The sequence below is a fragment of the Zosterops lateralis genome, assembly GCF_965231275.1.
Source record: "Zosterops lateralis genome assembly, chromosome: 6".
In the NCBI taxonomy this organism is placed as follows: Eukaryota; Metazoa; Chordata; class Aves; order Passeriformes; family Zosteropidae; genus Zosterops; species Zosterops lateralis.
The window spans coordinates 11,007,813-11,033,313 of record NC_139761.1 but is presented as its reverse complement, the minus strand read 5'-3'; the positions used below and the strand labels follow the sequence as shown (position 1 = coordinate 11,033,313).

General features: G+C 37.1%; 1 protein-coding gene across 3 annotated transcripts in view; it reads left to right on the top strand.

Annotated features, from left to right (window-relative positions):
• Positions 1-25,501, top strand: part of PPP2R5C (protein phosphatase 2 regulatory subunit B'gamma) — a 74,409-nt gene that overhangs the window by 20,301 nt on the left and 28,607 nt on the right. Inside the window, exon 2 of one of the 3 annotated variants that reach the window (XM_083863584.1) lies at positions 8,820-8,943. The exons of 1 other annotated variant lie outside the window; for it this stretch is intronic. In XM_083863584.1, the coding sequence (XP_083719710.1) occupies positions 8,850-8,943 (94 nt within the window). In that variant the 5' untranslated portion in view covers positions 8,820-8,849. Of the gene's footprint in view, positions 1-8,750; positions 8,944-25,501 lie in introns of those variants that run through there. One more of the 3 variants, XM_083863583.1, reaches the window with a different exon arrangement.

Here is a 25,501-nt window from a genome sequence, read left to right as displayed (position 1 = left end):
TAGCTTTAAATTGTTCATTGGGAAAAAATTACTTACTGGACTTAAAGATGTGTTTTGTTTTGTTTTATTTTATTGTCATTTGAAAGCTTGAAGATTAATGCTTTGTTTCTATCAAATATAAATGGCAAAGGGTGCTTAAGCCTTCAGAAACTTAGCAGTTTCTTCATTTTTGGTTTCCTAAGAAAGCAGTTTGTAATTTAGGATATGTGAAAATTAGTATATTAAACATAAAATACTACAATTACATAAGCTGTTAATATTGTTTAAAACTTTAAAATATGTTCTCTATGAAATAAGCAGCATAATTGTTCAGTATTATGATGTAAATATATTTTTAAAGTAGCATATCCAAGCTTGTGCACACCTGGGCACTGACACAGTGAAGGAGTTTGTGTTCTTTGATGTTCACTTCAGCTTTATGCAAGAAGTATGAATTCATTGTTACATTTTTTGGTAATTTTTTCACGGTAAAAGACATTTTTAACAGTGCAAACAGGTGAATGTACTTGAATTTGTACATTATTTTGCTTTAATGTGCTGATTTTAGTAAACAGTAAATGTAGTAAACTGTAAAATAGAAAATACTGTACCAAGTGGTAAGATTTTTAAGGATGTGGTCTGAATCTTTATAATATGTAAGAAAATGTAACAGTGAGAAATTTTAAATATAATATTAAAACCCTCTAACTAGGATAAAATGTTTTATGCACTGTCAAATACAGTTGTGTCACAAATCTAACTTTAACCTTCAAGTAATACTCATTAAAAGGAATATTCTGCCAGTTCTAGAATAACAAGTTTGAAAAAAAAAGCCAGTACTACTTAATATTCCGAAATGTTGCAAATTTTCCCAATGAACATATGTTAGTCATGCATATGTAAATTTGATCATGATTCAAAAATACACTTTTTTGTAGCATTTTCATATATCCTTTTTTAAAGCTCAGTAAAATCCTTTTACAGCCATATAAAGACCTCTTGGGATGCAGCATCGTGGTTTACTTTGTGCGTTTGGGATTGGGTTCTCTTGTTGGTTTAATTTGGGGTTTGGGGGTTTCTTTCAGATAAAAGTGAACATAGTTAGATATGATAAAGATTGGACATCAGCTTTTATTTTCAAATACAGTTCTGAATTTATTTTAAAAGTTACTATTTACCTTTTGGAGTTGGACTTTTGATCTCAAAGATGTGGATACAATATTCTTATAAAGGTTTTTATGAAGGTAGGAAGAAATGAGCTACGCTGACAGCTGAGAACATATGTACTGAGTTCTAGTGCTGAGAAGTATAGATTTGGTTTTTTAATGTAGAGTATCTGCATGTCATAGGATTAAACAGATTCTGGTATTTTGTTGTTGAAGATCTTGCCATGCATTTTGATCAGTCCTGGTTTTGATCTTCTGGTGATGTCAGTTTCTGCTTTAGCGTGATTTCAACATTAGAAGTACTATTAGTCATATCTATTTGAAAAACCCCCAACCAACAAAAAAACCTACCCAGTAAAAGTGGGGAGGTGGAAAAGAAATTAACATGACAGGTCATTTTTCTGAGCACATGTCATGCAGAGAGCATGGCTCTTGTTTTTTTTCAAGCAGAGACTTCAGAGCTCTGCCAAATTCTGACTCTGTTCTGTGTAAAAGAACATCAGGGTGGTGTCTCAACTTGTCTGCCTGTGATACAGGACTCTGATAGGGAGGCAAGCATTATTAAAGCTTTCCTAATGTTTTTAAGTTGTAAATGGCTGTCTAGGAGATAGCTCTGTTTTCATCATCTGTTAAATATTAAAGTCTGGTGAATCAAAATTGAAGAGGTGATTCTCGTTTGAGACTGATACCTAAAAAAACAATTGTACCAAATTTTGATTGCTAAAACTGTTGAAACCATGAAAAAGTAAGAATTGCTCAAGAGGTCAGAAATATAAAATTATTGTGTATTTTTCTCAACTGCATAGCACAGATAAGTAAGCAAACTGGTATAAGTAAATGAGAAAGCAAGTCAAGTTTTGTTCTTGCTACTGTAGAGAAATTCAACCATGTATGCTGATAATTTCTACAAACTCATACTGGAATACATTTAAACTTAAGCAGAGTGTGTTACCTGTTCATTTAAAACTAGCATCTATTTTCATGATATAAAAAGACTGACTGGATGTGTGCAATATAATTGAATTCATGAGAATCATGGCGCTGATGGACTGGGGGTTTTGAGGAGCATTTTTCATACAAGCTGTTGAAATTGGAGATCTTAATGCTTAGTATCACTTTTATGTCAGAAATCTACTGCTGCCACTTGTAATTTCTGTAGAGAACAAATATGCTGTACTTTGGCCTTTCCAGTTTAATTGTGCTTCTTATGTGCATTCATGGCAATTAAGGAATTGTGTCTGGCTGCAAGGTGGTAGCATTCCTGTTTAGCTAAAAGTCTGTTATGCAAAGTGAGATGGTAGATTAAACAAGATAATGCTGCTATAAAATATAATCTGTTTTAATACATAATTCATTTAAAAGGCAAGACAGAGGCAAAACAAATTAATTCTCATGTAAAATATCAATGAAAGCAGTTTTGTGAAACAGATCATTCTCCTCTCCCTTGTATGTGACCTGTAGTGGAGTAACTCAGTATGCTAAATGCTGTCCTTTTGGTCCTGACTGTGTTCACGCTTCTATAGGGTTTTTTGGCAACCCAATGTTGTATTTAATTTATTGAAACAAAAAATCCATAACGGAAAATACTGCAGAAGCTTGTTCTTTCCTCTATCAGTATGGTTGTGTCAGTGAATGTATGTATTGTATTATGTGAAGGAACTGTGGAGGCTTTTTGTCCTGTTACTTTAGCAACTTTGCCCTTGAACTTTGATCTTAAAAGCATTATCAGTATTGCATTAACAGACTTTACTGTACTGATTTTTCTTTTAAATGTTTAAAACAATTATTAAAATATGTGTGGTAAGCATATACATTTCTTAAACCAAAAGCTGATAATTGTTTGGTCTTCATACAGGAATATACAATCAGTGGTTATAAAGTAATTAATATTAAAATATTTAGAAATTGTCCAGTCTGAATTGCTATGTAGCATTTTCAAGATTAAGAAACATGATAGCTAATGAATTAAGAACTACCAAAAAAAAGGTTGTAGAGGAAAAATACTTTGCTTGAGTGTGTGAATTCTTCTCCTTCAGCTACTTTTACATGAAATCATAGGCTTGGATTAATGAGCCGTTTTTCATTTCAACTGCCCTATCAAACACCTACTCATTAGTCAGCAGCTGAAAGTGTTAGAAGAATGCACTACATCTGTCACTGGCAGCATTTCCTACCAAACTTGTTTCCACTGAAGTTTGGATAGAATCCATAAAAATAGGATTTAAAATGTGGTATTGTCTTGTTTTCGAGATTCTAACCTGTCTCTAAATTCAATTCTCTTAAAGTGCCTTTTATTATGCCCTCATTCACAAAAGGAACATTTTGTTCCATTGCATAGATCCTCATTATAATCAGACCTACACAATTTTGCTGCTGCACTGAACTTCCTTCCTCTTAAGACCTCTACAGATCAAGGATTGAATTTATACACGTAAATATCAATCAGTGGTTGCTGGATAACTAGCCTGGTCTCAAATTTTTACTCTTAAATGTGATTTTTACACTTTGTTTCTTAGAAGTGGTATGTGTGACCTATGCAGTAAGGCCACAGACAGCAGTGAGTTTGGTGTTATTTTGGTGGATTTTGCATAGGACTTGATTAAAATAGTGTGCCAGTATTTGAAATGAGCTTCTGCAATCTGCCCTAGGAATTGTTTTTGTACCAATGCTATTTTTAAAAGAGATTTCTTTTAAGGTAATGATTTTGTGTTGTACGGCTTTCTGAACTCAACCAATATCTACTGTTTTTTGTCCCTACCCCCAGTCACAAAACTACTGGAGTATACGAGATGGATTGAAGGAAAACTTGGCACTGTTGAATCTGTGTGCTACAGTGGCCATGCAAATATTAGGAAATCCAGATAGAGACAGGAAATCTAGTCACAAACAGATGTTTACCAGTTCCTCTTTTAACCAAATTTTGCTGTACTAGAAGGAGTGAATATTACAAATTTTTCAATGAGGAATTGTCTTTTGCCATGCATCAGTCTTGGAAAATTTTTAAGGAAGCTGCATGATAGTTCATATCCCTTTCATTTTTCCAGGTAAGTATATGTTTCTTATCTCTGTATTTCTTTTGATAGCTAGGTATTAACGTGGTGTTTACTGCCTCTTTTTCCTTGAAGAATTTCCTCTTGGCTGTCCTTTGGAATTCAGTCAGAACCTAGTAGGAGAAGCCCATATCCTTCCTATTGCTGCAGGTTCTCCTCCAGAACATGTAGTAGTATCCAGTGCCTTTTCTTCTCTAAAACAGACTTACTGTCTTTGAGTAACTCATTGTTCAGGACTGTGATGAGACCCACGTTTTCTTATAGCCTGACATAATTGATGAGAACAGTAAGTTTTGTGTAGGCTGTAATTGGAGAGGGAGAAAAGTAAACTACATTGCTCCTACCAGAAAAAGCAAGTCATGTTTATTCCTGTCCCTTTTTTGGGTGTCTGTCTGGTGGGCCAGATAATGGAATCAACATAGCTCAAACTCACCCTTTTCTTATTTAGCTGTGCTGAGTTTCCTAATCTGGTTCAGCCATGCAGCTGCACAAACCCCTGTGCAGCAGTTTCAGACAGTTGGGCACCTGTGCCTCAGAAGAGAGGGGATTGCAGCAGTAGCTCCTCTAGCTTTAGCTCAGCTTAGACTGCCATGCAACACAGTCTAAGTTAGCAGAAAACTAACCTGACAATAAAGTGGCTTTCTCCTTACTTAGGGGACTACACCAACTCAGCTGTGGGTCTGATGACCACTGAAGCAGATAAGAGCAAAATATTTTCAAATGTAAAGCAGAGAGGAGTGTAGGAAGGGGCCTAAAGCAGCCTGCAAGGAGGCTGGCTTAGGTTGATGAGGAACAGCAATTTCAGCAATTGTGGAATTATGCCTTTAGTAACCTTAGAGCTCAGACTAAATATCCTCCCTTCCTCTCTCAATCAAAACATGAAAACTCATATAGTCTGAGAAGTAACCAACCCAATTGTCTTCATGTAAATAGAAGTTCATGCAATTTTAATTATCTTAGGTTGTTGGTTCTGCCACTATCAGTTAGAATAGTAGGTGGTGTAAAATGGAAATAGAGGCAACCTTTGGGCAGGGGAATTTGCTGTGTGTGTTGTGGGGGGTGAGAAGTGGGGTGAGTGGTTGTTTTTAAAATCAATAACCCAAATGGAGTTTTTGAAAAAGTGGTACATAGCCTCCAAGTTTAAGGTGTATTCATCAGCTATAATGCTGGATCCTAACTAAATTATCTTTAAGGTCCTTCCAACCAAAACCATTCTATAATTCTAAAAAGTTACAGTTATATTCTGAGAACTTTATAGGATTTTTCCTTCATTCCCATCATTGGAAAGTTAGAAGTGATGAGCAGAGTTCAGAGGAAACCTGTAATAGCTACAGTTTCACTGTGTTGTCAATATGATTTTTTGTTCATTTAATTCTCAAAATGGATAGCTGAAGTTTATACCGTTTTTCATTTTCTTGCAACAGAAATGTCTTCATAAATTTGTTAAAGTAAGCTTTTCTTCCTCCTATTGATATTCATTAGCTCCGCTGCACTAGCACTAATACTCCTTCCCTTCCATTAGGAAGTCAATTCCTAACTCAATTTTCTTAGCAATTTTTTCCCCAAATGAAGTTCCTCAAAATAATTCAACTTAAGTAAATATTTTCTTTGGTGGCAAATCAAACATTTTAAGGCTGAAACAAAGGGAGGGTATACAAACCTCCTGGGCAGAATGTACTCTCAATCTGCACAATGGTGAGAAGACTGCAGATGTTGGTAACCAGCAAAAGGTCTTATGAAGACCAAAGTATTCAGCTCCACTAGTGCCCTGTCAGAACTACCCCAGAAATACACTGATTTATGGGTATTTTAAGCAGTTTCTCAGTGGTTTTTTAAGTTTTGGACTCAGACTTAACAGAGTCCAGAAAAAAAGAGGAAATGAGAACATTTCTGCAAGAGAAAACTCAATGAATGTGACTGAGTGTTCTGCCAATAGGACTGCTAGCTCTGTAAATATCACATTTACTCTTTCTAATGAAGAATTTTCTAGGGGGCTTGACTCTTAAACCATTACTAAAATTTGCTAATGAACAACTATGAAAGTCATGCTTATGTATAAATTAGGAAATGGCACTGTAACTAATGTTCCCTTTTTGCTCTGTTTTTAAATTTTGTCTGTGGCCACAGGGACAGCCTTCCTGGTCAATTAATCTTTGTAAGGAGTTTCAGAGAGACAGAAGCAGCGGCCGACCAGTAAAGCAAAGACATGATTAGAGAGGAGTGATAAAGCAGCTGATCTTAAATATATGATTACCAGATAAACTGAAATTTTAAACCTAATTTTTGCTTCTTCATATTGCGGTTTATTGCTACAAAATAAACTAATTCTGCTTTGAGATTGGGAAAAGAAACAGAATTTGCTGTAAGATCCTGCATGTGAAAATACTTCAGAAAACTACCCAAGTTGTTTAGGTTTTTCATTCATCCATCAAAATCTTGTAGAAAACCTTTGTAGAGGTCAGTCTTGGTTTTATTTTTCAATCTAGTTTTTTAAAGGCATATCTCTATGGTAGCTTTTTGTTTTACAAGGCTAAAACTCACATTGAATTTGGTGATTCTAAAAGTCTGGTCCAACCTTGATGATTCTGTGATTTTAAGGTATACTCAAGGGATATATAGATAAAAAACATGAAGATTTTGAGGATGCACCTTCTCTGGCTTTGCCTGTGTTGTAAGGACAAATGTTTTCAATCTCTGTAGTCTTAGAGAAAAGATCTAAAAAGTTCACGTAGTTCATTTTGATGTTGTCAAAAGCAGGATCAACTCATTTATGTCACTCATTATTTTTGGTCATTTTTTAAATAACTAGAAACTTCACAGTCTCTTATTTATTTTTCAGTGTGCTTATTGTGAAGGGATTTCATTTAATTTCTAACCTAATCTTGAGGTAGGATGCATTTACTGTTTGTAGTGAATGTAGAAAAATTATTCCATCTCCATAATTATTCTTTAAAGTACTCGGATATTCTCAGTCAAGTCCATTCTATTCGAAAACAAACAAACCAACAAACAAACAAACCCACACACCACATCAAACAGAGGAGCTTTATTTTTTTTTAACTAAATAATATTTTAAAGATTTGTTGTCTGTGGGCTTTCTCATCAGGTTTACATCCAGCATGTACTACTTCAAATTGGGCCTTGTCAGCAATCATTAAATTCATTGATTACTTTGTGTGTCTTATGGATGATATTCTTCTTTTTTATATCCCAGTTAGTCTTTTCCCTTCACCAACTGAATAATATTCAGTACAGCTCTACCTCACCTTTCAAAGTGTATTATTGTAGTGTGATGTAACCTGTAACCAGGTACACTATGCCCTATGATTTGTTTTTATTTCAAATTTTTATCAGCAAATTACCTTATGGAAAAAGTGTCTTCTGACGTGCCTCCCCACCTCTCTTTTTTTTTTTTTTTTTTTTTTTTTAGCAGATACAAGTTAGGACAGTGTCATAGGTTAAGTAATCTACGTACTACTTTGCACTAATATGTGACATATAGTATTTGAGGAGAAGGAGAGATTTGGAGACAGCACAAGTAACAGTGCCAGTTTCTCCGAACATCACTCCCAGCAGCCAAAATGGTCCTTCAAATAGCTCATTGTTAAAATAGATGTGCAAGTCTCATACGATGAAAAAAAGGCTGCTTGCAGTTTTGTTGTAAATACCTTAAATAATCGAACTAACAAGTTCAGAAATTCTTATGCTGTGCTTTTTTTTATTGTACTTGAGATTATGCAGCAAAACTGCTTCTATATGCCTATATAGAAGCAGTTATATATGCCTTCTTAGTCCTTTTCAGTAATAGTTTAAAAAGTGATTTATAATTACTGATCTTTTTAGAAAGGAAAACCAGTATTTTGCAATATCCAAATTTAGGAACATTAAAATCAGATCCATTTCTAGATTGATGGAAGTATCCAGGTCCATTTCTAGACCAAAAGAAATATTCAGCATGGAACATGAGGTTTTCATCTGCTGCTTGTCATATACATGTATTTTTATTCATGATGATGTACATACTAGTAACCAGTGGTAAAACGGTTAATGGCGTGCTTATGAGGTTTTGTATTTCTAAATCACCAATAATAATCCAAGGACCTGTATCTTACTGTGAACTACCTACCTTTTGTTACGGCCCTTGAAAGCTAAAGTTGTAGATGTTGCCCTCGATGCTGTGTTTTTCCACGGTTAAAGGAAACATTGGTTTGATAATCCTGAGAAGCCGTGCTGAAGGAAAAGCTAAGGAAAGAGGAGAAATAAAAATGCATGCGCTCTTTCTAGCAGGTGCCACTGAATATTATGGAGGGGGCGGGGGTACAACAGCAGCAATGAGATCATCCTGGTAATAATAAAAAAGCCGACCCCAACGCGGCAGACCCGTCATCGCCGCAGCCGCTCCGCCCCTGCCGCGGGCGGCCCGGGCCCGGCGCGGGCGCGGGGGGAGCCCCGGCCGGCCGCGCTCATTCGCGGCCTCCTCCGTGTCATTTGAAGTTGCTGCCGTCGGCCAATGGGGCTCCTCCCGCCCGCTGACATCACTCCCCAGCCAGTTCCCTCCAGCTGCAGAGCGCTTCAGTTTCTGTCTTTTTTTAAACTAAAATGGAGGCTGGTTTCTTGCCTTAAGGAATACAGTGCCGTGCCTGCTGGAGCCTAGATGTTGACATGTAACAGAGCTGGCAGCAGGATGGTGGTTGACGCAGCCAATTCCAATGGGCCGTTCCAGCCCGTGGCCCTTTTGCATATTAGAGGTGAGTTATTGTGCGTGTGAGAGTGAATCGCGACCCTCTGACGAGCGAATAAATGGCTATTGTGGAGCTCGGAGAAGGGGAGCAGGAAGTCCTTTGTAGCTCAGTCCCTCTCGGTTTGTTACAGCCGCGGTAAAACGGGCGGAGAGCAAAACCCGTTTTCTATTAAATGTGTTCGGGGAAGATTTAAGAATTCGTGCAGGCATTGCATACATAGTTAAAAGCAGGTTTTACAGCTTTCTGCCGTAACTCTCCCATCCCCCTTCCAAGCTGTGCTGATGTCAAAGGATGTGAAGTCACTACCCCCAAAGGTACCGAGGGGGGGAGGGAAAAGCCAAGTTATCCCTATATCGTTTCTAAAGAATAAGGGCAAACCTTTGGTGTGCTTCAAAGCCTTTTTTTGTTTGAATTGTTCAGCTAAAGCTCCTTTAAAGTGTACTGCAGCTTGTAAAAGAATTGGAAGGGTTCGGAGAGGAAGAGAGGGGAGGAGATGTGACACTTAGTATGAAAATATCCTTTATGTATTTAGAAGGCATTTCCTAGAAGGGATGCGGTTTGGCTTTAACAAGCAAGCTCCTATATGCCTGCCGTGTTGTGCAGTTCTGAATGTTCAGTTCTTCACCAAATATGTTCTTTGGGGTTTATAGGATTAGTGCATTGCAAATTACATTTTATATGATTTTAAAATGCATGTTGGTATGACACTTGTGAGAAATATTGAGCGTGTATCTCTTGTTCTGTATTTTTTTACTTAGTAAAATTTTGTATTGTGTTGGGGGTTTTTGGTGTATTTTTTAGCTGGCTCTTAAGCAACCAGTGCTTTTTTCAAATGCCTTGGGGTGGTTCTGGTTTAGAACTTTATGAAGGCAGAACATGTATTAGCTGGGATGCACACACCTTGAACAATGGTATTTATATGCAAGAAACATAGCTCATATCTTTCTTAATTACCTTTGCTTCTCAGCGTTCACTGGCATACATTAGATGTTAGTACTGGAAAGAATTTTTCTTTTCATTAACACTCCATACGCTAAAAAAAAAATTGCTTTTGAAGTTTAGAAACCCCAACTGTTCAGAAGTCTGTTCTTTTAAGTGGGAGCATGGGTGTTCAGGTATTTAAAAATCATGATTTCTCTTTACCTTTTAAAAGAGCCATAACCTTCTCTGTCTGAAGTGGCAATGGATTAATTCTAGAATACTAATTTTGATCTGTGACTGTGGAGGAAATGCAGTAAAATTCCCTTGATTTCAAATAGGCACTATGCTTGTTTTCAAGGGAATATAAATGGAACTGCGTGACCTGTGGACAAGCCTTTGCTCTTCACTCTGTACAAATCATCTTAATTTTCAGTTAGATGCTGTCTTTTGGAAGGGGAAAAGCACCATCTTTTAAAGGTGCAACTTAGGGAGACAAATCAAGGTTGTAATTAGAATGATGAAATATTGCAATGATTGTCCTTAATCTTTTGTCTCAACATGATAACAAGGTTCTTGTCATTGAACATCTTATCCTGCACTTGCTCCAGTGTAATACATAACTGTGGAAACAGTGGATTTCGAGAAACTGTTCCAAAATATACTTTCCCAAGACCTACATTTTTGGTGCACTGCATAATACAGCAGCAAAGAAAAGGTTAAAGGCTTTTGTGGTTTACGGCTTTTTTTGGTGGTATGTTTTTTGGTTTTTTTTTTCTATTTGGTTGATTACAGTTTTTCAGTGGATTATGAGAGTAGACTTTCTTGTAAGCAATTAAAGAACAATTGGGAGATTGCTTTTCATTTTTCAGGTGGCAGGAAATAAAATGGTTCTCTGGTATTACAGCCCAGATGAGTTTTCTGACACTGGGAGAGCAAAGCATCTCTTCCATCCATGTGTGCAGAAGTTCCTTTAGGTTTTTCTGTGTACCTCATGTCACCAGTACTACCAGTACTGATGCTTCCAAAATGAAGCCTGTCAGAGCAATAGATACAAAATCAATGGCAGTAAAAAATAGCTGGTAATTCTGAAGGCTAATGACATGTTATTACTGTTTGTCCCAATGCATGCTGCTTTTGCAGTTGTCCTTTTGCATCATCTGTTGTAATATAGGATTAAATTTCTAGTACAAGTGTTCCTCTTTGCAACTGTAAGAGCTGAAACTTCAGGGTCAAGGACAGGGGGTAGGGGCATAAGCCCCTTGGGTGTTTCTCACAGATACAGTTTGTTGAATAGAAAAAATATTTCTTAAGCACCAGTTCCATTTTTTTTTTTTTAATTTGGGATGGTGTAGCTACCATATTTGAACTCAATCTTGCTTTTAAAAAATATGTGATACCTTGTGGAGTACACTGTTGGTACTTCTTTGAAAATAAAAATTGCAATCTTACTTTCAAATGTAATTCCAAAGCACTTTCTGTACCTGGATCATATGAAATATGTAATATTTGCAGAATAAAAAGGAAATTTTTAGCAAGCAACCATGTCATGCCAGATCAGAATCTTTCTCCTGTGCATCCTGAACTACAGGGACCTTTGTTTTCTGGGTTGCTTACAGCTTTACCTAAACAACACAGTTAGAAAAACAGATGCAAGTGGTTTTTTAAAATTACGTTAAAGTCTTATGAATGGGAAATAAGAACGTCAGAAGTTTATTGACTGCCAGTGCTGACACTGGTATCTCCAACATCAGCAAAAGAAGGAACAGTAGGTACTTGTAGGATAGGAGGTGTCCTGGCCAGAAACACCCTGTCCTCCAGCAGTACTCAGGTTCATCTTGGGTATGGTGCAGCCTGACAGTCCTGACTCAGACTGCTGTGGAAAGAGCTGTGAGTCTTGTTGGGCTTCCCCTTTGATTCAGGAGCTGTCCTCAGGCTCAGGCCTGTGGCCTTGGTTGTTGCCTCAGCCGGGTTGCAGCTGTGTGGTTGTCCTGTCTGTGCCCTGCTGATCTGGATCCCGGTGTGTTTGACCATCCAGCTTGGTGTCCCCTTCACTGAGCACTTGTTCGGCAGCCACGGGACTGTCGACTGACTCTCCTCAGTGTCAGCATAGCTGCTCTCCTTTCTTCATTCAGGTACTGCCAGACTGTGCCCTTTGTCACAACTGTAGCCTGTTGGCAGTTGTTCAAGAGCAGTCTGTAGAAATCAGAAATGCAGGTGACTTTTGACCCATTATTGGAAAATAACAAGCACCAAAAGAGCCTAATGCAGGCTAAATGCAAGTGGTGTGACACCGCTGCTGTACATTACCTGCTTTTGCTGAAGACATTGGCTCAGTGAGAGGGATTGGCCTGCTGGGGTAGTGAGTCTTTGGTCAGCAACAGGCTCTCCTGGGTGTCTGAGTTATGCTACTGCTGCGTTGATTTTTCTAGATCAGCTATCTAGAAGGTAGCTGAGTGCTATGCCCTTGAGTTGCTTGTCTCTAATTGTCATCATGAACTGAAAACTTAGTTGCATTGGAATGATATAAAGCTTTCAGGAAAATTACAATTTCAGTTTAAGCAGCTATTACAGCCATGGAATAACTACTGTGGTTTGTGATCTTGGATGGAGACTTGACCTTGTGAAGCAAATGTCGCTAAAGGAACTATCATGGGATATCTGCATGGATATCTTTACAATCTTTGTGCATTGACAGACCACTTGCAATCAAGATGACATTAAGAGGGTTATTAGGTACTATGAATTAGCATTTTTACAGCAAAGAGGAAAGCAGATATGGATGGTGTTTTCAGGATGCATTCCTCCCCATGGAGCCCTTCTGGCAGCTAAACACCCAGGGTGATTGAAGTGCATTCAAGGCCCTGACAGGACAAGCCACGTAAACAAGGTGAGCCTTGGGGAAAGGAAACATTTTGATTTCCATGTCAGCACTTCAAGCAGAAAAAGTGGATGTAAAAGCTGCATGGATTAGGACAAACAGTAAATGTTTGTCACTAGACTTGAGTTACCAGTTCATATTTACTGTTGGGTGCTCAAAACTATAACTGTAGTAACAGGTAGAAAATAACAGTAATTCGTTCTGTAGACAGGATATGAATACTCGGGAGAGTGAAGACATTTTTCATTAGTAATACAGTTCCGTGTTTATAAGAAAAATCCCTTAATATTGTTTTGTCAGAGTATTGAAGTAGGCTAGATGCCAATGTTTTCATGAACTCAAGAAATATTTTGAACAAAATACGTATAAAACTTGATTCTGATCTGCAGAGGTGGAATTATCAGAATGTAAAGGTTACTTTAGTGGCTTGGTTGCTGACTGGCTGGAACTGGTAATGTCTGTTGATGCTTTTCAGAAGTTATTTTCAAGATGTTTTGCAAGACATACTGAAAGTTGTGTGGGAAGAAGGGCGAGAACACCCTGATACTATGTTAACTCAAACTGATGCTTCCAGTAGGCCATAACATGTTTCAAATATCTCATTGTCCATCCTTCTCCTTTGACTTACAGGGCAGCAAGTGTTTTTTGACAGATTGGACTTGTCATTACTTAAGTTACTTTAGATTTTGTGGAAGATCCTTTGACTTTTTTCCACAGATGCTATGATGTTAGCTTTGTCCATTTTTTCTGTGTGTTGCTTGTTCATCTCGAGTGAGTGATCTCAAAGAGAGTTCAGATTCCACCTTTATATGGTGTTCTTCAGGGCAAAAAATGTCTGTGGTAGTGTTGCTGTAATGTTTAGTATCTGAGTATTTAGATAGAAATTTGCATGTTCCTCAAAGGTGGTGAAAGATCTTTGTTTAATTGGGCAATTTATATCTTAAAGGAGTAAAACCTTGGTACTTTTGTTTTAGAAAAAAATCATCATGTGTTTGTCTTGAAAAATAATTGCCCTGAAAATACATCTGTCTCACCAGTTGCTAAAAACTGTCATTAGGCTGTTGCTTTGGAGGAATTATGTCTGAGCTAAAAGAATAAAAAAATTCCCATTTTGTAATTAAATGGGAAGCAGAGCCCAAAGCTCTCACTTCAGAAGTAGTACAGACCAAACTCAGCATGCAGAACAGTAAGCATTTGCCTCATGATGTACAAAGGAGGCTGAGAGAACTGGATTAGTTTGGCCTAAAGGAAGGAAGGTGAAGGGGAGATTTGATCCTTGACTGGCTGATGGGAGGGTGTAGAGCACAGAGCTCTGCTCTTCTCAGGGATCTACAGTGAGTGAATGAGAGGTAACCAATATGATTTGGCAAATACTACAGATTGCAATTGTATGCAAGGCAAAAATATTTTCACCATAAAAGTGGTAAAAAGCTGGAACAAGATTCCAGAAGGGACTGTGAAATCTCTGTAATTGGAGCTACTTTGACTGGAGAGCAGCTGGGTTTATGTAGTGGGGGGGGATTAGATTTACAGAAATCTGTCCCTTCTGGTGAATATTACTCTATGATTCTGTCATTCTTTGGTGCTTGTGAGACCAAAAAATTACTGACCCTGCTGTAATGTAAAAATAGTACAATATGCATTTAAACATAGAGTTTTTTCAAATTCAAAGAGCAATATTCTTACTGTAAATTCTCTTTATACCTTTTCTTTTTAATTACTAAGGCAGACTTTTTAGATACTTGGTGCTAGCATGCTTATTAGTAGTACTTTTACTTCTGTTAACTCACAATTTTTGGTGTTAATGGTGTTTTAAATAATTCTTACCATGTTTCAGCAAACTGTTAAAGATGGGTGACTGGATCTGCATGCAGAATTAAAAACATTGGCGTGCTAAAAGGATGTTTTATTCATTTCGAAATCTTGAGTTAGGAACTCAGCAGCAGTCCATACCTTCTGAGTAAGATAGAACTAATAAATGTACACAGGCAGCTATTTCACCCACATTTCTTTACATTTATCAGCTTTTGGAAAGATCTAATAGATTGAATTAATTTGCTCAGTACTGTGAGATTTTTCTCTGACCTTTTTTGACAAGTTTGAATTGACAATGAGTACAGCTTTTAACAAACTGTGACCTTGCTATTCATCTTCTGTGGTGTTTATGAAAATGTTGAACAGTGTCATTTCTGACACATCCTTACAACATGTTTGTAGTATTCTTCCTGCATTATAACAACATTATGTTAAAAATACAAAAATCCAAGGATAATTGCCACTTACCAACTTTCTGATACTTTCCAAGAACTTGATACATTTCAGGCATAATTTCCTTTACATGTGCTGAGTTTGCCTTTTGGGGGGGGGGGGGGGAGTATTAATATTTTATTGTACTCTGAAACAAGCCTATTGTGATTATAAAAGCATACCTAAAAATCTCAAAGTCACCTTTCATGATACTGTTTTTTTTCCTCTTAGTATATTCTACAGCAGAAAATGAATCTGTTTTATTCATTCTGTATTTTCTGTGTAATTATGATCTTCACATTCACATGCATCTTGCACCTTCCATATAAGTAGGTATTTTAAGGATGGTGAGCTTATTCAGTCTGAGCATATATGTTTATTTAAATTCTAATTTTCTTTCATTCTTTAGCACATTTAAATTCAGCAAACATTTAAGGGACAGTCACTCCTTGTTGTGATAAGTGAGCAAAGTCTTCCTGGGAGGAAAGGTACATAGAGGAGACATCTTCATTTTCTTCTGAGATGCTCCCATGGTAGTGATGAACTGTGTTAATTCTCTGAGTGAATTTAAATTTTAAAATGGAAGACTTGTTTGTACCTTTGTGGAAATATTTGCATGAAAAAGACCTTCAAAGCTATTTTTTTTGCCCTGCCAATCCAATAAATGGGATTTCCCATGGTCACCATGCACCTTCTATCTTGCTTGTGGGTCATAGTTGTTGGGTTTTGATCTAATGGGTAAAACTCAGTTGAGATTTAAATGACATGGAAATGCTTGTTCTTCCCTTTTCTCCCTTATTGGCCAATTATAATTCAGTAACCTGAAGGGATGAGAACAGGTATCAACCTTGTGTTTGGGCTGTTATGTTCCTGCAAAGCCACCTGGTCTCCACTGGTACATTGCCTGACTCCTGGTCCTTATAGTCATCCATCTTGACAAAAGTTTCCAATTTTTCCTAGAAAATTCTGAGCCACTGCTGCTCTTTAACATTGCTTTATGACTTGTACACTTAATTGTTAGCTTTGAAACCCATCCAGTGTTCCTTTCTAAGTGTTGTCTCAAAAAGAGGAAGCAAGGCCATGTTCCTCAAGGACAAGCAGCAGTTCTACTCTTCATGAACCTAGGCCTCTTGTATATATCAAATTATGAAAATTTTCATCTGTTATAATCACCTGAATTATCAAAGGACTGATACTGGTATGAGTGGCTCTGTTGTTGTGTAACTTCTTGTACTGTTTTGCTAGATCTTTTGGAAGGACATCTGGACATTGCCAGCTATAGACTGTATTTTTAATGTATCTACCAAAGAAACTCATGGAGAGTGTTTTTAATATTTGACCAAAAGCAGATATAAAGGAGGTTGCTTAGTTGTTATTCCTGCCGCCTTTAACATGATGACATGCTTATTAACTCTTCATTTACCGTGCATCACTTTATATCAGAGAAAGTATTTTAGATTGCTATTGTTCTTACTGTTTGTTCCCTGTCACTTCTCCTTTCTTGACTTTGTTGGGTTGTTTTTCCCTTCATATAGACCCTTTGCCAATATGAAGAACCTATATACGGGTTCTTCTGCTGGAAACAATGAGGATATTAAGTGTTGGCGCTGCATGTAAAATATCTGAGGGCATGACTAAAATGTCTCTAAAGGGGACTTTTTGTTGAGCTAAAAATACCATGAAATTATAGGAAGGTAGTCAGCTGGAATTTTTACATTACTTTTACTGACTCATGGAGTAATGTGCGTGCCCTTTCAAGGAAGCAAAAATGGACGCCCTCAAAATTTTATTCATGCTGTTTTATGATGGTTGCTGTGAAATACACTTTAAGGCAAATATTAATGGAAAATTTTTATTTCCACTTCTGTTTGAATCTTCTTATAATTAATTGAGACTTCTGTAAAATCAGGTAATTGATTCCATGTGCTATCAAAGAGTTAGCTACTGAAACTGCCCTGTGAACCACACAGATTGTGAGCACCAGCAATATTTAATAGATACAAGGTTATTTGCATCATAGGCAGACAAGATGTTCATCTGAGGGAGGTGGCTTTTATGCCAGAGGTGGGCGTAGACTTTGTACAGGTAAAAGCAGAGTCTCAGCAGCCTCACAGAGCTGGTGCCTCCCCTCTGTGTGCACCATCCTGACTCAAGTGAGAAAACTGAGATAAGTGGCACATGGATGTTTTAAACCACATCCGCACATCCTTTAATCAATTCCACTTAATGTGCATAATAATCATGTGGTACCATTTCTGCTATAACTTGCCAATTAAGTTTTCTTTTATAAAAGTATAGTTAAACTTAGGAGTGGGATCTGACTCTGCATTGTTATCAGTAGTGGAAGAGACAGTTCTGTGTCAATTTTCATAATTGCTCTTGTTACTGATAGTGATCTGAATTTTATGAAGTAAATATTTTCTTTGTAAGTTACACAAAGAAAAAAATACACATGATATGTAAAATTTAAAAACTAATATAAAAATTGTTAATTTGGGACTTTTCCAATTGTTTGTAGAAGCCTACCAATTTGAAGCACTTTTTCATTTTAAAGATTTTCATGGAAGATTTTTAATTTGCATTTTGGATTAAATCTACCAGCTGTGTGGCTTCACACAGCCTCTAGAACCAAATTCTGTTATTACTTTTATATTTAAAGTGAGTGCATAACAATGTCAGTGATGTTTCACACGTGTCCTGTCTTCATTCAAGTCATGTTGGAAAGAAAACTTGAAAAAATTATCGAAGCCTATAAAAACCAAATGTGGTGTCTGTTCTTTGGGTGTAATAAGTTTTTCTTAAAAAAAATTTTCCAAGCAAACTGGTCGTAACATTAGAATCATTCTTCCAGCCTATTCCCAGAATATTTTTTGAACTTTTTGCTTATATTGCATCTAATCTTTTATATAAAAATGTCTTAAAATCCAAAAGTTGATGCACAGGTGAGTTTTTTTTGAGAATTGTCTTAAAGTTATTTCCATGCTATAAGAACTGAGTTGTTCTTGTCCCAGAACAAAATTAAGAATTCTATGGCTTTTCAATCAGAATGTTACACATGCTCTCAAAAGTAAAATTTTGAGCCTATATTTCGCTGCATGACTTTTCTCATTTCACATTGTTGGAAACTCAGTACTCATTAATGTATCTTAAGGAATAAAGCATTCTAAAGCTTGTCGTTAAATGGAAGAAATTAAAACAAGTTGCTTTCATTGCACACTTAATCTTCTGTTAAAAAGGGAAGATGTAAATAGAATAATAAGTATTTTGGAAAATGTTAGGAGAATGAGATGTCTTAACACATGTCCAGGACTTCTGGACAAGTAGTAGGGAGTCAGACTTGGATTAATGGCTAATATAGCCAATCAACTTGTTTGTGCCCTGTAAATTTACAGATTTCTTGGAGGCTCCAATTTAAATGCATTCTGCACTGCAGTTCACTCTTTCTCCTGTGTGAGAAGGGTGGAAATTATCAGCAGAATGTCAGCTTTTCTGGCAGCTAAGCAGTAGGGGCACTGTTGCTAATAGGTATGTTTTCAGTACTTACTACAATTCCTTTTGAGACAGGAGATTAGTTTGACCAGAGACTGAAGACATCTGTTGAAGCAAATGTATATCTTTTCAGACAAATGTGATATGAGGAAAATAATGTTGGATTGTGCAGGAATTATTTTTGGCTTAAATGGGAAATCATTATGCACTTAATTCCTGGCAAACGTGCAGGTATATTGTATCTCTAATCTCTTACATGTTGAAAGTGTGTTTTTAAATGGCCATAGTTGGCTTTCCACTTTATTTGAGTCAGAATTTTCATTGCTGGAAAGTAATTTTTGTTTCCTAACAGAGAACTACTCATAATTGCTCTTAATGTTTGACATGGCCAGTGTTGACTGCTAAGCAGTTTACTGACCTAGTTCTAAATATATTTCTTTATTTTCTTACCACATCATTGTTTCTGTGCTGCTTGATCATTTCTTTTACCGGCATCACCTCATATGAGGCAGCTAAGTTTCACAGGATGTGGGACTAAGAAGGGGCTGTTCATGCCAAAAAAAATGATTAAAACTATGCATTGAATTGGAGTTTTTTTCCAGTGGATACAAAAAACCAAACCCAAACAAAAAAACCCCAAACAATCAGACAAGAAAAAACCCAAACCAACCAACAAAAAACCCTGGCACACCCCACACACACTGTCCCCCCCCCCCCCCCCCCCAAAAAAAAAAAAATCCCTAAATACAAACCAAAAAATCCTGTGCTATAGATAGGCTTGCAGTCTACTGAAGTCTGTTAAAATTGCTCTCAAGAAAACCACAAAAGCCCTGTTGATTTCTGGTGAAAGCACTTTCACATATCTTGTAATGATGTGTGACAGTTTGAGATGATTTAAATGTTGATCAGCCATTCAGCACCTCAGTTTGCACCTCAAGCTCAGTGTGACCTGTGCTGTTTAAGCTCTTCCTATGAAAAAAGACCTACCCTTACTATTTCTAATTTTAAATACAGTGGAGAATTTAGAAAACTAAATCAGGGTTGTCCTCAGGGAAGATTTATGGAACTTTTAGTTAATTTCAAAGTAAATGTTTGCTTCAGACGAGCAAGGATGTGCTTATAACTTAACCAGAATTCCTGCATGGAGACTGGGCATTTGCTCTAAGTTGCATTGGAGTGTGAAACACATCAGTTTGATCATAGAAAACCCGGGGGGCTTTTCTTCCTGCTTTGTAATTTATTGTGTCATCTATTTCTAAGCCTACACAAGACCCAGCTTGTGATATCTGTAATGATTATTCTAAATGTCATCATTAAATTCACCAATTTTGGCATTCAGAAGCATCTAACAGAAAGCAAGCAGCAGCCCCCAGGTTTAGTAAATGTACAGGGAGAGAGGAAGAGGGGGAGGCAGTCTGACAGCCTCTGGAGAAGGAACCAAGTTATTTTACATTTTGGTGGTTCTTTGAATTGTAGTTTATTATGAATGTGTGACAGGTACTATTGATTGACAAGTTACTCAGACTCTCAGCAGTATCTGACTAGAATTGGGTTGGTGTGTGGAGTTTGGATGTGCTTAAGGAAACAGTGCATTTGCTTGTAGCAAATGGTTAGACTTGATTACCTGATACTTGTTTCATCCAAGTGTCCAGAGTGGCAGAGTTTATTCAGGTTTGTGTTTCTTCAGTTTTCTTAATACCAATCTCCTGAGTTACACCGTACACTTCAGTTGTGTTACAGAACATAATTGAGGTCTGGCCTCACAACAGTAGTGCTTCATTTTCTCAGGGACTGTTACATATATTTAAAAACACTTAAAGTTTTCAAACACATTTGAAGATGTTGGATAACTTGAGAATGGATTCAAGCACACTCTAGTGGCTATGAAACTGAGGGGTTTTCTCTTAGTGTTTTGTGTTTAAAAGTGAGATTTGCTGTCACATTAACTGTATGTGTGCCAAAAGGCTTTACTCAGAGTTCTTTCTTTGTCTGTTTGGTTTCTTTCTTTCCCTGTTAAGATACATTTTTTGTTTCATTGTCTATTTGATTATCCTCCTTGCCACTTTTCTCCCTAATTTTCAGGTGGAGTTTCCATTTCATTAGCTCAAGCCCATTTCGGTTTGTTTCACATGTCATTTCCTGTATGAGCATTCCTGTTTTCCTCTTTATGGTACATTGCCTTTAAAATATTTATGCAGTTATCGCTTTTACTTTTTACTTTCTGTTTTAAAATGTTTTAATATAGTGGAAAAATCCTTATTTCTCTTAACTGTGTTTACAAACATCCTCTTAAGGTTTTTTAAAATTTCACATGGCTTCTGTTAAAACAGTTGACTTCTGATAAAACTCTTGGTAAAGCAAGAGCTTGCTTTAGGGTGGTTTTGGTCTGCTTTTGAAAAATCATTAGATAATTTGGTGTGCATATTATTCACTCTTGATCTACTCATCATCATTAGACTTATGATTTACACCTGGAATAAAGTTACTGGCAGTGATTTCATTGCCTCAGGTTGTTTAGTATGTAAAAATTATGCCAAATAGTTTAAAATGACAGCAGACCTTTTTTCTTATTTTGTTATTAATCAGTCCTTAAAATCTCCCATCTTAAATCTTTGACACTTAAATGTCATTACTTAGTTCCTCTATCCTCAAAACCACGGTGTCATCTCTGTTAGGAGAAAGCTGCCACCAGTGCTGGATTCCCCAATGACTGGAGATTTCAGAGGGGATTAATGTTGTAAAGCACCTGCTTTGAGCTTCACTCTGGGACTGACAAAACATGTGCTTCCCATTGCTTTCAGGCAGCTTTTAAGCTGTAGTGTTCTTGAAGTGTTGTCTTTTTCTTTTTTTCATTTGCTGTTTAATTAGTCTGGTAATAGCTCATTTGATTCTAACAGCCTTTTTTTTTTTTTTTTTTTGTTACATGGAAAAATAAATATTACTTTAAAAGCCTCATAATCAAATGAAAAGCCACTCTTTTGAATGAAAATTTAGCCAAGAAATTTCTTTATGTAGAAACTAACAATCTTAAATGCTGCATACCTTAATGAATTCCAGCATGTTGCTCTTGCCTTCCCCTCCCCACTTCTGTATCATAGAATGATATCATAAAATGGTTTCGGTTGGAAGGAGCCTTAGAGAACATCCAGTTCCAACCCCCTGCCATGAGCTGGGACACCTTCCACCAGACTGGGTTGCTCAGAACCCCATCTAACCCAGCCTTGAACAGTTCCAGGGATGGACATTCTTATCACAACTTGTTCCAGTGTCTCACTGCCCTCATAGTAATGAATTTCTTCCTAATGTCTACAATGAACCTGCCCTCTGTCAGTTTAAAGCCTGACACTGTTACTCCATTCCCTTGTAAAAAGTCCCTCTCCAGCTCCCTTGTACCCCCTTTACACACTGGAAAGTGCTGTAAGGTCTCCCCAGACTACTCTTAAATGCAGAAGGACCCCAGCTCCCCCAGCCTGTCTCCACAGCCGAGGTGCTCCAGCCCTCTGACCATGACCACCCTTCTCTGGCCTCACTCCAGCAGGTGTGTCCTTCCTGTGTCAGGGATCCCAGAGCTGCCCACATGGTTAAGACTATTTTCATACATAAGCTGTGCTGGGTGAAATAACTTCTCTATTGTAAGTGGAGTTACAGCTTGACCCAGGCTGCAGATTGGCATAGAAACAGTATCAGTGCTGTAGCTTTATTAAGATGTAAAGTTTCTGCTTATTACTTAAACAGAACTTACTTGATGGAAAGAAGACATCTTTAAATAAGAGGGAGTTCCTCAGTGTCCAAAAATTGAACTACTTGGAAATAAAATAAAAGGCACTTGCTTTTGAATTTTAGGTAGAAAATGTGCCACATATTTATAATTCTAAGTATTGTTTTTAAACAATATTTTCTATCATTATTTAGGGAAGTAATTAGATTTTGTGTTTCTTTCGCATTTTGGGTGTCAGCTTTTCAGGTGAAAATGTGAAACAGTGGCAGATAGGAACAGTGTAATTTCTTCAAGTACAGGGAAATGAAAGTCGGGGTTTGTTCCAGTTACAAATTTCTGTTATTTGAAGAACAGCCCAAAGGTATTTCTGGCAGCAGCTCAGTTCCTTGAATGCAGAGGAGGGGACACCAGCCTGTACCTGCAGCTGGTTCTCATTCCCCTGTCTCTGGAGTACCTGCACAGGTGCTGAGCATCCCAGGGCTGCATCAGGGCAGCTGATGCAGATGAAGGACACACTTTGGAAGTTTCAGTTCGCTGTCCAAGTGCCTGAGATTAGAAATTTCCCTTGTGCACCCACCTACTCTTCTCAGTTCATCTTCCAGCTGGTCTTGAACAAAACAGCTTTACTTAGATAAAGCTGGTTGGAGTAGTTACAGAAGCTCTAACTACCTGTAAAATATTTTTATTAACTGGTCAAGAGTTGTTTGGGAGTCATGAGCTTGTTGTAGATGAGACAAAGTATCTACTCTTCTACTCTTTAGTGTCCTGTTTCTAATGTGAAATGTTTAAAGTGTTAAAAAACCCAGGAATGTTTATAGGTCTCATACATGGTCATTGGAGAAGAGCCTTAAACTTTAGGCTCAATTCTTTTAGAGTAAGCCTGCATTCTTTATGACACTTTACAACACTGACATGTATATCCCTTCTTCAGTCCCTTCCCTATCTTCAGTAGTGAGATAAAGAATGGAAGAAGTTTGTTCTCTTTCTGTTCTACTTAAAATGTTTATATGTGGTACTCTTTTGAGATTAGTATTAGCACTCTGGTTTTCCATGAGTGTTCCTGTGGCTTTTTGGTCACTGTGGTCATTTTTCTTGTTTTAAGCATTTCTTTTGGCAAAGAAATGTTTCTGCAGGGTCAATAAATAAAACCAATATAAACAGCAGTATTTTCTATGTATTTGTTAGTCCAGTGTATCCATACAACATCTTGCCTGCTTTGAGTTATCTGCAGCCAAACTCCCACTACTAGAGTTGCTAGTTATAGTATAAAATGTATTGTGTATAATTTTAGTATTTCCTTGTATTTCTTGAGAGGTTTTTTTATATGCTGCTAGAAGAAATAGCTTTAATTAAATTTGTCCATGCATGAATTTGAAGTTTTCGTCCATGTGCCACCTACCTATTTCCAATATCATGTGTTAAAATAGAATTCCGTTAATGGGAGACTGTCACCTTTAATTACTGTTAATTATTATCATCATGATTTCAGTAAAATCATTGAAAACTATAAAGAGCTGTTGACTTAATATAAATGCAATAAAAATAATTCCAAAATAGTTTTTTTGCTTGGAATTAGAATGGCAATTAAACAATTTCAAAATAAGGTAAATATTTTATATGGAATTTTATCAAATGTTAGTTTAGCTTTTGTAATGTGCTTTCTGGTTTTTTTTCTAATTCTTCTCATTTTTAAGGACTTCATCACTAGTTTTGGAAAAAGTATTTGTTCTGGTAAACCCATGTTTTGCCAGCTTATGTTCCCCTTTCCATACTGTGTAGTTCCTCTGCCTTTGTGTCTGGCAATTTCCATTTCTCTCACTCAAGGCACTGAGCTCTATTGTTTGAAAAAACGCTGCCATGGTTTTGTCAGCTGAAGTGTTTGAAGAGAACATTGCAAGGTACCAGACTCCCCTTGTTGGAGTACAACTATATAGGGCATCTTACAAAGCTTTAATAAAGCTTTAATGCTGCTTTTTTTGACAATGAACGTCAAATTTGAAATGCAGTAATACTTTTGACCAGCAGAAGGGACCATGTGACCAGTAAATTTAGGGATATCCTCTGGGCACTCTGCTTGACAATTAAATGATTAAATGTTGTTTTTCCAAATCATTAACAATTCTTGTCCTTCATAAGGGCTGCTGCTATGTTTCATGAGATGTTTTGTCTACTTGCAAGCAGGAGCCATCCTACATGCTTGGGCTTTTGCTCTACACCAGTGTATTAAAGAAACAGTTACTTTTGGAATATGATTTTTAGTTCGTCTTTTTTCCTACGACCTTGTTTTTGCACATGCCCTTTGTGTGATGATATTCTCTGGCTTAAACTTCTGTGTATCTTACTGTATGAAAAAAGTCTAGCTGCCCATTTAAAATGAGAGGAGCTTTATTTACTGTGTGTGCATAGTCCTGATTGGTAGCTGTGGGTATCTGGTAGTTTTAAAGAAAAAAGAGGTACTTTTCTTGCACTGAAATAGGGACCTGTCAGCCAACCAAATCTGGTACCTCTGCTAAGTTTTTATGCATGAGTAAAAAAACATTCACACAACTGAGATGAATTTTGTCTTCTGAATGTATTTCTTCAAATTGTCAACTATATCTGTTGTTTTCTGCTTTTTAAATGATGTAACATAGTGAGTTTTACTGGCCATAAATTGTGTTTTGTGGTAGGAATTGCATCAGCTCTTCTCTGTGTCAGAATATGACCTAAAACTTGAAATTCAGCCTTACTTGGGTTCAATCTGTGCTAGAAATCAGCTGTTTTATGTGACATCTCTGGGTCACCCACTTACCCTGCCTTGCCTTTTGTCCTCCATTCAGCAGCTACTGCATTACACTGTTGTCACAGAAAAATGGGCTTCAGTGAAAAAGGTAGGGGATGGATCTATCATCAGTGCCCAGTGATGTCACAATTGCAACACAAAACTAAAAATATAACTTATATTTGAAGGAACATAAATATATAATTGAGAAGACAGATCTCTACAGTTCTACATGGCAAAAATATTTGTGTGTCATAGAATACTTGAACATAAGCACAGGCACTGAAAATATGAACTTAAGTGTTTTCTGGTTTATTTTTACTTAAAAGTAAAAAGTAAAACAAGGAAAAATTTGTTTTAATACGAATACATCTTGGTTTGTTGGAATATTCATGTGTTTTAGTTCTTTAGCTGGTCTGTACATTACAAAAGAAAAGGTGGGGGTGTGGTGGCTCCTGGGTGCAAACCAGTGCCACATCCTGGCTGGGGTCGGGGACAGCTACCGGTGTGAAATCTGTTTGCAGTGAACTCACACAGGAAGAATTGCTGC